Genomic DNA, 12,280 nt, shown 5'->3' with positions numbered 1-12,280 from the left:
CGCCCACAGAGAAGGATCTCCCCCTGGGGACCACCAATCGACATTCTCTGATCGGTGGCACCCTGAGGAGGCCCTCTCTGTGGGAACGCACAGGGCGCAGGGAGCTTGATGCCGGCAGCAGATGTTCCCTAAGGTACTCCGGCCCCATGCCATGAAGGGCTTTAAACACTGTTACCAGTACCTTGAATCTCACCCGGAAGACAACTGGCAACCAATGCAGCTCACGGAGCAGCGGTGTAACGTGGGAGTATCGGGAGACTCCCAACACAACTCTTGCGGCTGCATTCTGTACCAGTTGGAGCTTCCGGGTGGTCCTCAAGGGCAGCCCCATGTAGAGAGCGTTGCAGTAGTCTAGACGAGAGGACACGAGCGCATGAGTGACCGTGCACAAATCATCCCGGCTAAGATAGGGCCGCAACTGGCGCACCAGGCGAACCTGGGCGAAGGCCCCCCTAGTCACAGCTCCTATATGGTCTTCCAGGGTGAGCCGTGAATCTAGGAGGACTCCCAAGTTGCGAGCCCTATCTACGGGGGGTAATAGTTCACCCCCCATAGCCAGAGGTGGAACATCCGAATAAACCCGGGATGAAGGTATGCAGAGCCACTCAGTCTTGTCGGGGTTGAGCTGGAGTCTGTTCCTCCCCATCCAGACCCGAACCGCCTCCAGGCACCGGGACATCACGTTGAGGGCATCACTGGGGTGGTTTGGGGTCGAAAGGAAAAGTTGGGTATCATCAGCGTACTGATGATACCCAACTCCAAAGCCACGAATGATCTCACCCAGCGGTTTCATGTAGATGTTGAACAGGAGAGGCGAGAGGACCGACCCCTGAGGAACTCCACAAATGAGAGACCTCGCGGTCGACCTCTGCCCTCCTGCCAACACCGACTGCGAACGTCCCCGGAGATAGGAGGAGAACCACTGTAAAACTGTGCCTCCCACTCCCAATCCCCTGAGACGCCGCAGCAAGATACCATGGTCGATGGTATCGAAAGCCGCCGAGAGGTCTAATAGGACTAGAACAGAGGAATATCCCCTGTCCCGAGCCCTCCAGAGATCATTCACCAGCGCGACCAATGCCGTCTCCGTGCTGTGCCCGGGCCTGAAACCCGATTGGTACGGGTCTAGATAATCCGCTTCATCCAGGACCAGAGGGAGCTGATGCGCCACCACACTCTCAACAACCTTCGCAAGAAAGCGAAGGTTGGAGACAGGACGAAAGTTGTTTAATACAGCTGGGTCCAAGGCAGGCTTCTTGAGGAGAGGCCTCACCACCGCCTCTTTCAAGACGGCGGGGAAGCAACCCTCACTTAGTTTAGGGAATACAGAAGGTATGTGGATTCAGGTATGCTACAGAGCTGCTACCAAATTCTTTTAGATACATGTAATTGCACCCAAAGTTTAAGCCTAATTAGTTCACAAACATATTAGTCATGAACAATGAAGACAATAATGCTGCCAGTACAAATGGTAAAAATCCAACAGCAGACATATTAGACATGAAGTGACTGCTAGAAGAGGTGCTGAAATAAACAAAGCAAAAATATTGTAGAGTTCAGCCTTAGAAAGACATTCTATAAAATCCCTTCCTGGCACAGAGCCTGGTTATTTGGAGGACTGCCTTTTCCTGCTCAGGTCTGGCAGAAGAGCAATGTTATGGGTCCTCTTCTGCCTTGAACCCACCCTGTGGAACATCAACTCCCCCCCTCCTGCAGTGTGAGATTGACCTCATCCCTATCAAACTTCCTCAACTCCGTCAAAACTTTGCTGTGTTAATAGGCCAGGGAATATTAAGGGAACGGTGAGATGATGGAGAGTTTCCACTGTTTGTAATATCTAATGCTTTCTCTTAGCTTTCTAAACCTAATATTAATTCTTTTAATCATAGATATTTTATATTGCTATTTTATTATTGCTATTGTACCCACTTAGAGTCACATTTTGGGCAGGCATATAAAATGAATGGAAGAGAGAGAGAGAGAGAGAAGAGGAAGAGAGAGAGAGAAGAGAGAGAAGAGAGAGAGAGAGAGAGAGAGAGAGAGAGAGAGAGAGAGAGAGAGAGAGAGAGAGAGAGAGAGAGAGAGAGAGAGAGAGAGAGAATATCCCTGAAGCACTTTGGTAGATGGAAATAATACAGAGATCATCTGAACTGCTTTTTGATCTTCCAAGTGTCAACTCCCAGAAGTCCACGAGTCATAAAAGAGCCAAGGTTGCCTACCCCTGAGTTAGGTACCACTTTCAAAATAGCCATTTCCAAAAACAGCAGTCTATAAGAGGATTCTTTTTTCCCCTTGTCATTTAAATCAGTATTTCAACCTCAGCAACTTTAATATATGTGGACTTCATCTCCCAGAATTCTCCCAACGTGATTTAAAAGCTATGAGCAGAGAGACACAACTACACAAGAAAATACTGGACTTAAATTACCAAAATCTTTGTATAATGGGAGACTTTAATGCAATAGCAGATGCGACTTTGGACGACAAAAGCCATAAGCAAGGGAGAAAAGGAGGAAATAATACTACCTAAAGCGTTCTCAAAAAGGATAGAAGAATTATGTATTCAAGACCTATGGAGAGAAAGGAATCCAGAAAAACCTACAATATACATTTTATTCAAATAGAAAAGCTATGAGCAGAGAGACAGATAGGAAATACATGATTGTAATCTGCTGCATAGGTTTTGGCATTGCTCTTCCCCAGAGCACAAAGAGAGGTTTGGGCTTGCTTGCTGGTTGGTTTGGAGAAACATATTTTTCTTAGTCTACATTACATGTTGTTATAGCAGCAGCTCAGTTTTAGGAAAGGCTGCATCACCTCAGGAAATAAAAACTTACTAGTGGCAGAGGCTTTTATTAAAAGTGTTTGTGAATACCATCATGGCATGATGAAATAATTCTGACTACAAAATCATCCCTCAAGTAAATATGTATCTGCGGGTGTTTACTTTCTAGGAGATTTAAAACTTTACTTAGTATTCTACAAACATCAGTGGAAAGCCTAACTTCATTTAAAAAGTAATTGTACAGCTTCCACTGAAGAGTTTTTGCATTCTAAGAAAACAACATTAAGCATTTTGAGACTTGTCTCATGCATTCATTTAGACATTTAAGGCTGTGTGTATTTTTATTGGCATTCATTTATACATCTTTATTACTATATCAAAGTATAATCTGATTTATAAATTCCAGCCCAATTCTACAGGGATCCTTATATTTTTGTAATTTTTTAAAACTTTTGAAATTCTTAGTAGAAATCAACACTGTATTAAACTTTCCATCATTTTCTTAGACTTGTTTATACTTCTCATTCGGATACTCTTTATCTATCAGAACAATGCTGGAATTTTGTGAGAAGTGCCAACATTTTATAGCACAAAGTTATGTTATTGCTGAACAGCCGTCTAAAGCTACAGACAAAATAGTTCTTGTTTTTGATGAAACGGGTTTTACATTCCAAAACATCCTTAATGAAGCCCTTGCTATCTTCTGGATTTTAACCTCAGTGTAGGGCATCACATAAATTCTACACAATGTTCTTTTTTTTTTGATAGATAAGGAATTTCAAGGGTAACTCTTGAAGTAAGACCAGGATTTTCTAATTCATTTGTTTAAAACATTTGTATAGCCACCCCTTTTATAACCATCTCTGGGCGGTTCCTAGTCAAAATTTATCAGTTAACTACTGTATATGTAAATAACAAGTAATTATTGTTGCTGAAGAAGCAAAATAGACTGGGTTCCCAAAGTGAGGAATAGAATTCTATTAATGCTTAAATTTAAGCAACCCAAAATTCTTAGCTTTCTAGTTTGGCCAAGGGAACTCTTTTTCTGCCCTGCTCCAATACAGTAATATGGAAGATAAAAGTAAAGCCTCCTTCAATCTGAGCTCAACTCTTGATGACTTTAGTGCAACTTTCTTGGCAACGATACAGAAGCATTTGGCTATTCCTGTTCCAAGTTGTTGTTTTTTCAACTCCCCAGTCTAGCCTACAAGTCTGGACTTGATAGTTGTCTGCCAATCTCCTCTAGATTTCCAATAACTGTTAGAGCATAGGTTGAGGTAAAAGCTTGCTTTTAAGCCATATACTAAGGCTGTTTGTTTATATGTTCATATATACGTACATTCCATGCATACTTAAAAAGATTTCTATTTTTTCCTATCAAATGCTTTAAGGATTACTCAGGGCAGCTTTCCAGTATTTAAAATAATACCCAAATTAAAATGTATAAAAAACAAAACAAAAAATCAAACAAAAAATTTCCTTATGCAAATTATAAAGCAGTCAGAAGCAGCACATTATATTTTCTAACAGTTGTGCTGCCTTTGGAGGAAAGTCACTTGTTGGCAGAAAAGCCACTGAGATGGTGTAAATGTGACCTCCTAAGTCAGGGAAGTTCAGCTTTGAATGCCAACACTGAGAAAGCTCTTCCAAGTGGGGAAGACATCAAATGTCTCTTTCTGTTGTGTGCTAAACACGTATGACGAGCCCAAAGGAAAGACTTTCCATCAGTTCTTAGGGAGCAAAGAGGCTGATATAAGAGGAACCAGCTCCTGAAACTTCCTGGACATAAACTGAGCTACTTGGGATGATTTCATCTTTTATTGATCTATTTAGAAAATGTATATGGCCAATTATGAGCCGTGGTGGCACAGTGGTTACCATGCAGTACTGACTGCTGGCTGCCTGCAATTTGGCAGTTTGAATCTCACCAGGCTCATGGTTGACTCAGCCTTCCATCCTTCCGAGGTCAGTAAAATGAGGACCCAAGTTGTTGGGGGCACCAGGCTGACTCTGTAAACCACTTAGAGAGGGCTGGAAAGCACTGTGAAGTGGTACATAACTCTAAGGGCTATTGCTATTGCTGCTATCTAAGTCAAAGTGACTCCAAGCAACTTACAAGAATAAAAGCTCAATACAAACCCCAATAAATCACCGTCCCCCTGGTAACAACAATCAAACCAACCACTTGATGGGCTCCATATCACCCTGGTATCCCCTGGCTCATTGGCAAAGCTATAGTATGTCTTAAAGGTTTCAAAAGAGTGTCAAAGTGGGGGCCAATCTTATTTTGGCAAGTATGATGTTCCACGGGAAGGGAGTCATTGTGGAAAAGGCCCTTATTGGTTCTACCGGATGGACCTTTTTAAGAGAGGGAACCAGTAGCATACCCTGCCTCTCCACTCTGGTGGGTCAGGTAGATATAACTTGGAAAAGATGTTCTTTCAAATAACCTAGATGCAGGCCCCAGGCTTAAAGGTGACAAACAGCTCCCATGCAGAGTGCATTTTGGGATATACAATCAGCTAGACATTAAAAATTATCTTGATTCAGTTATTTGGCAAAAACATGAAGTTTAATCATTATTGTCTTGAATAAATAGTATATTCAGTACTAAGCAACTAACTGGTGTTTCTTCTTATTCCAGTGCACTTTTAAGCCAAGAGCCATCCAGTAAAAAGTAACTAAACATGTCAGCACTTGTTTAACCACAATGGCTTAAGTTTTCCTGGCATAACAAAGTAAATGCAAATCCTAATGCCAGATCTTGAAATCATAGGTTGTACTTGTCTGCATGTCTCTTAAAAAACAAATCATAGTCTTTCATAGTCTTTAAAATGGAAGCTTTGAAATATACCTTAGTCAATCAGGTTAAACCTTTTTGAATGAACCTTTATTGTCAAAGTACAACCATGTATACACTGAGATTGGCTGAGCCTCTCTTCATGCCCCCACCCCCAACTTACAGTGACACAAACCCTCCATCTTATTACACCATGTGAGCTAATTGCACAACACACTGGCTTTGCAAGTCAATTATGCATAAAGTTTATAAAATTATTTCCCATTCAAAAGCCTAACAGCCCATGGATAAAAGCTGTTCTTCAGCTTGTTGGTACGGCTGGCTATACTCCTATATCTCCTACCCAATGGTAGGAGAGTAAAGAGATACCGTCCAGGGTGTGAGTCATCCATGAGAATCTTCCTCACTCTTCCAAGGGAGCGAGCCCTGGCGATGTCATCCAGTGGTGTCAGGGGACAGCCCACAATGTCTTGTGCTGTGCTCACCACCCTCTGTAATACTTTCCTATCCACGGCTGTCAGACCAGCATACCAAACCACAATACCATATGAAAGGACGCTCTCTATAGTAGACCGGTAAAAGAGGGTTATAAGCCGTTGTTCTACCCTTCCACAAGACCCTGAGAAATTGAAGTCTCTGTTAGGCCTTTCTGGCCACCTGGGTTGTATTAACTTTCCAGGTCAGATCTTCGCAGAGGTAGACTCCCAGAAATTTAAAGGAGGAAACTCTCTCCACACAGTCCTCCCCGATGTAAACTGGGGCAGGTTCCTCCTTTTTCCTCCAGAAGTCTAGCACCATCTTCTTCATCTTGCCGATGTTCAGGTGCAAGTTGTTGTTACAACACCATATGGATAGTTTTTGTACCTCTGCCCTGTATGCTGTCTCATCCTCACCTGTAATAAGACCCACCACAGTAGTATCATCTGCGAACTTAATTATTGCAGTAGATGGATCGGATGATACACAGTCATATGTGTACAAAGAGTACAGGTAGGGGCTAAGCACACAGCCCTGTGGCGAGCCAGTGCAAAGCTTCAGGGGAGTGGACAAAGCAGACCCGACCCTCACTGTTTGTAACTGGTCCCTAAGAAAGTCTTGAAAGCAATTGCAGATGGAGGGGGAAAATTTCAAGTCAGTCAGCTTCTTGATGAGAATTCCCGGCAAAATGGTGTTGAAAGCCGAGCTATAATCAACAAAAAGCATCCTGACATAGCTTCTAGGTTTCTCAAGATGACTTGCTACAGAGTGTAAAGCAGTAGCTATGGCATCGTCTGTCGACCTGTTCCCCCTATAGGCAAATTGATGTTTATCGAAATCCAATGGGAGGCATGTCCTGAGATGTTGGAGAACCAGTCTTTTGAAGCATTTCATGACTACAGACATTAATGCAACAGGTCTGTAGTCATTCAGGCACTCAACTGCAGTTTTCTTGCAGACTGGGACAATAGTAGCTGCTTTCAAGCATGATGGTACACATGCTGTTTGCAAGGAGATGTTAAAAATCCTTGTCAGGACCCCTGCTAATTGATTGGCACAATTCCTGACCACTATCCCCAGCACCCCATCTGGGCCTGTGGCTTTGCTGGGATTCACAGCCTTCAATACAGTTGTCACTTGGTCTTCAGATAGGGTGAGTTGCTGAAAATCAGAAGGCCGGCCAGCAGAGGCTACGGGATCTGGTCTTTTCACTTTGTAGCGAGCGAAGAAAATATTCAGCTCCTCAGCCAACGAGGCATCAGTGTTAACCATGCTCCTCGTACTGCCCTTGTAGTTCGTTAAGTGCTGCAGTCCCTGCCACACTTGCCTCGGATTGTTGTCTGCTAAGTGGTTCTCCACCTTGTGTTTATATTGTGTTTATATTTGATAACTTACAGTATAATGTTCAAGTATTTCCTTTCTAACATGACAAAAAGGTAATCGAGCGGGCCTCCAGCAATTGCCTACTTTTTAGTGATTATGACCTGACGTTATGCACTCCAAAAATTTATTTATTTATTTATTTATTTATTTATTTATTTATTTATTTATTTATTTATTTATTTATTTATTTATTTATTTATTTATTTATTTATCTCTCCCTCGCTCCCTCCCTCGCTCCCTCCCTCCCTTCTTTTCTTTCTTTCCTTGTAATTGTTCTGTTATTGTACTTTTCCATTTTCTTGTGTTTAGAATTAGAATTTAGTAGAAAATATTAGTGGGACTCTGGGGATAAAGCTGAGAGGTGAGTACATGGAGTCTGGGACCATAAGCCATGTGACTCCATTAATCTTCTTGGAATGTGGATCTTGATTTAACACTGCAAGGAGATAAAATGTCCAAATAACTTTTATATCTCTTGTCACCATTTGTTCACTGACTGGATAAATCTTTCTCATTTATTTTAAAGTTGTTGTTGTTTTTTCCTGAAGTAGTAACAATCCAAACCATTACAAGAAGCCTTGCTGTTGATTGCAGGCTTCTAATGGTTTAAGGAAAGACATGTATTGGCCACCCTGGTATTTTTCTGGAGAAATTTACTCTGGGCTTTAACAGCAAAAAGAACAACAAATTGACTGAGACACTCCATCATAGGCCAAGTTTAACTTCCTATGAAAAGAGGATGTTGTGGGCAGAAGATTTTTCTGAAGAAAATATTTTCATTTCCTCTGAAACAAAATGAAAGTCTTGTCAGTACTGACCAAGGACTACTGAGATTCTCAGTCATCCAGATCATGGTTGTCCCAAAGGTGCTTTTCCAGGAGGCAACTAGACTTTCTTGTTTTTCTTTGAAGACATTTCGCTTCTCATCCAAGAAGCTTCTTCAGCTCTGACTGGATGGTGGGGAATGGAAGGATTTATATTCCTTGCAGACAGCCAGTCACCTCCATTCTTTTAGAGTAGGGCTGGTGGCCTGCGGGCCGGATGCGCCATGTACAGGCTATGCCCACCTCAGCTCCGCAAAAGCAAAAAACGTTGCAATACATCACAATACATCATGTGAACACAATCAAGTTTGACACCTGTGTTTTAAAGAGTCAATGAGGCCATTTGGAGGTATTACCTGTGTCCTTAGGGTCACCTGAGTAGTGCAAATTGTGTGGAGCCTTCTTGGCTGCAGGATGTTTTCTGTGTCCCTTCACTGTTGGAGATAGGCACAGGCTGTTTGGGATGAGTTTGGGTTGTCTGCATCTATTGACTAAGGAGTTGGCAGGTAAAGAGAACAGTACAGCCTTCCTGTACAGTTTTGATCCAAGCTTACTTTGACTTGATCTTTAGCCTAGGAAGGAAGTATTTTCCTTAGCTAAGCCTTCACAACATCTGATCTAGTCCTTTCTCCTTTAGCAACCATGATTTTCCATTCTTAGTAGCTGTCCTAAAGCAAAAGAGTTTAATTGTATGGAAATATTTAAAATATGTGGCCTTTCTTGAGGCCTTATGAGAAGTTTAGATTGGGCCCTGGCAAACAAGGAGTGGGCAATTTGTGGTCCTTAGTCTAATTTCATGCAGCTCCCCCCGAAAGCTGCTTCAAACCAGCTTGGAGGACAGCAAGGGAAAGGATGAAAAGGGAATGTCAGAATGGAGAATGAGCAAGAAAAGGAATAGCAGAGAGAGAACGTAAGGGCTGTGAGGTGCTGCTGCTAAATCTGCCTGCCATAACTACTGTAAACTATGGTTCTGTTGCTCCCAGAGGTATATCTGTGCTGAAAGATTGCCATGGTAAGAAAATCACACTCTAGCTCAGTGTTTCTCAAACTTAGCAACTTTAAGACGTGGCTGGTTAGGGGAATTCTGGGAACTGAAGTCCATACATCTTAAAGTTGACAAAGTTAAGAAACTGAAGGGAATTTGGGGCACTGAAATCAAATGCATTTTTAGGCTGTCATAGAATAGTTATAGATTATCAAGACTCCAAAATGCACACATGAAGTAAAAACTGTGATGCATTATATAAGCCCTGTCCAAAAGGAAATAAAACCACATAATCTTTTGTTTCCCTGTGACTTAATACAGATAAATCATTCTGAATCACTTATGTAAGAAATTGATATGTGGCTCATTTCACTTAGTATCTGGCATGTTATAGTTTACTGTGCCTTTTACCAAAATCGTAAATCAATGTATAGAAAGCCAACAGAGTAAAATTATTGTTACTTCTGGTATTAAAGAGAAATGTGAGCTATAGTTACTATATCTTTCCTATGCCATTCATTATGCTGCTCTAAAGTAGCTATCCATTTATATTTCTTTTTTTGCTAAATCCAATATTATCAGAGATGATTTCACAACTATTTTATTTTTACTTAGGAAACTCATTTCTGAACATCAGAACCATATGTTTTTGCAGAGCATCTCAGAATGTTTCCACAAAAATGATATAAGGGAGAAGTCCATTTCACTGAATGGATGTTTATTTTGTTTTCATTTGTGTTTAAAACTAAAAAAAGAGAGAGAGAGACCTTTTACTTGTTATCATGGGGCAGGCCACCATGCTGTCATCTACTAGGGAAATCACTCAAAATATACTATGTATAACAGGAAGAATCTATAGCCTTTCACATGCTGCTGAATTACCTCTCCAAACAGCCTCTGCCATTAGCCATACCTGTTGAGGTTGCTGGGGGTTATATCAGCATTGAAAAACTTCAAGGACAATGTCTGCACTGTTGCTGATCACCTTTAATACCACTGAGCGATTAATATGCCTAGCAACCGATGACAGGTTTACATATTAAACTGACACATTTAGCACATTTATATACTGAGGCTGGCTTGTGAATGTTCCACTTTGGGTATATTAATGTATTCAGTTCTAAAAGTTAAACAGAAGAGAATGTTTCCTGAGTGTTTGAGCCCAGCTCAGCAGAATTCCCTTTTCATTTTAAATTATTATATTTGCTTCACCATTTTCTGTATTGGGCTGGTTTTTTTTAATGATATAAAGTAGATTTATTTTTTAGTTGGGCAACCTTATAAATGCTACACCTACACATAATAAACCTTTATTGTCAAAGTACAACATGTGTGTACATTGAGATTAGCTGAGCCTCCCCCCCCGTGCTCTCTCCCCCCAACACACAGTGACAACAAACCCTCCATCCTACCACACCATGTGAACCAGCTACACCACACACCGGCCTCCCAAGTCAATTCTGCATAAGATTATGTCCCATTTAAAAGCCTAACAGCCCACGGATAAAAGCTATTTTTCAGCCTGTTGGTACAGCTGGCTATATTCCTATAGACGGTATAAAGAGATACCGTCCAGGGTGTGAGCCATCCCTGAGAATCTTCCTCACTCTTCCAAGGCAACGAGCCCTGGCGATGTCATCCAGTGGTGTCAGGGAACAGCCCACAATGTCTTGTGCTGTGCTCACTACCCTCTGTAATACTTTCCTGTCCGTGGCTGTCAGACCAGCATACCAAACCACAATACCATACGAGAGGACGCTCTCTATAGTAGACCGGTAAAAGAGGGTCATTAGCTGTTGTTCTACCCTGTTCTTCCGCAAGACCCTAAGAAAGTGAAGCCTCTGTTGGGCTTTTCTAGCCACCTGAATGGAAAATCTCTGGAGAAGAGCAAATGGTGGTGTGTTTGGCTGTAAGCTGATTGAGAGAGATTCATTATTATGTGACTTTGATTTCTTTCCTAGTGCTGTGACTTCTGCAAGCAGCTGTTACCTGCTGAGTTTCCAGTAGTGTACGCAGACCGAGCGGGCTACAATCACCAGTGGCATCCAGCATGTTTTGTGTGCTCTAAGTGCTCTGAACCACTTGTTGACTTGATCTACTTCTGGAACAATGGAGCCATCTGGTGTGGACGCCATTACTGTGACAGTATAAAGCCACGCTGTGCAGCTTGTGATGAGGTACAATTACTGTGAAAATGGGTATCCATCTCTTGTCTGCCTTGGACCCTATTGTGAGATGGTCTAAACAGCTGCAAGGAGTCAGACATTTATCCAACATCTTTTCTCTCCTTTCCCTTTTAAGCAGGACCCGTGTTGATTTGCCAAAAAGGAATTAAAAGTGTGCAGAGTGTTTTTATATCTGGTGATCAATGGGATGATCTTTTGCTCATTTCTTCTGGGAAATGTTTGGATTATAAGTGAATTTCCCGGCATGTTTATTTTATACCATGATGCCAAATACATGTATTTTGTTTGAAGTTAAGCTTAAAAAGGCTAAAACAGGTTTCATTTTTACAAGGAGGGAGGGTAGAGAGATTCTGTAATCTGCTGCCATTCAGAAGTAAGTTACCCCAGGAGCTGCAGCCAAGTTAGAGGTAGCAAACCGACAACTCCATGCTGTTTGCCTTCTATTCCTGTCTTATCCTATTTCTAAAAGAACTGCTCTAAGCTTGTGGTAGAATTAGCTTACTTTCTCCTCCTCCGTCCCCTTAAAACTAATATGTGGACATAGACTATTTAGTTTGTATTGATCTTACTAAAGCGACTCCAGGGATAATTTTTTTTTATTCCTTCCAAATTGGTCCCTTGAGCCTGATATGAAGTACATATACAGTTAAATGTTTTACAGCAATATATTTCCAATAAGCATTCTTGTACCTCTCAAATCTGTCATCATAAATGTTATTTATCACATAAATGCATCCTTCAGAAAATGCCCCAGCTGATCTACCTGAGTTTATAGTTCTTCCATCTCCATGTTTCTTTTTAAAATAATTTATCAAAATCTAGGCTTGCAAATGGGGCTCG

At 41.6% G+C, this 12,280-nt stretch overlaps 1 protein-coding gene across 1 annotated transcript in view; it reads left to right on the top strand.

Moving 5' to 3' along the window:
* The window catches only part of LMCD1 (LIM and cysteine rich domains 1), a 79,818-nt gene that overhangs the window by 62,625 nt on the left and 4,913 nt on the right, over window positions 1–12,280 (top strand). The window contains exon 5 of the mRNA XM_081316472.1: window positions 11,216–11,431. Within this exon, the coding sequence (XP_081172598.1) occupies window positions 11,216–11,431 (216 nt within the window). The remainder of the gene's footprint in view (window positions 1–11,215; window positions 11,432–12,280) is intronic.

Source organism: Vipera berus, assembly GCF_964194415.1.
Source record: "Vipera berus genome assembly, chromosome: 2".
Lineage (NCBI taxonomy): Eukaryota > Metazoa > Chordata > Lepidosauria > Squamata > Viperidae > Vipera > Vipera berus.
This window is presented reverse-complemented; position numbering and strand designations above follow the sequence as displayed.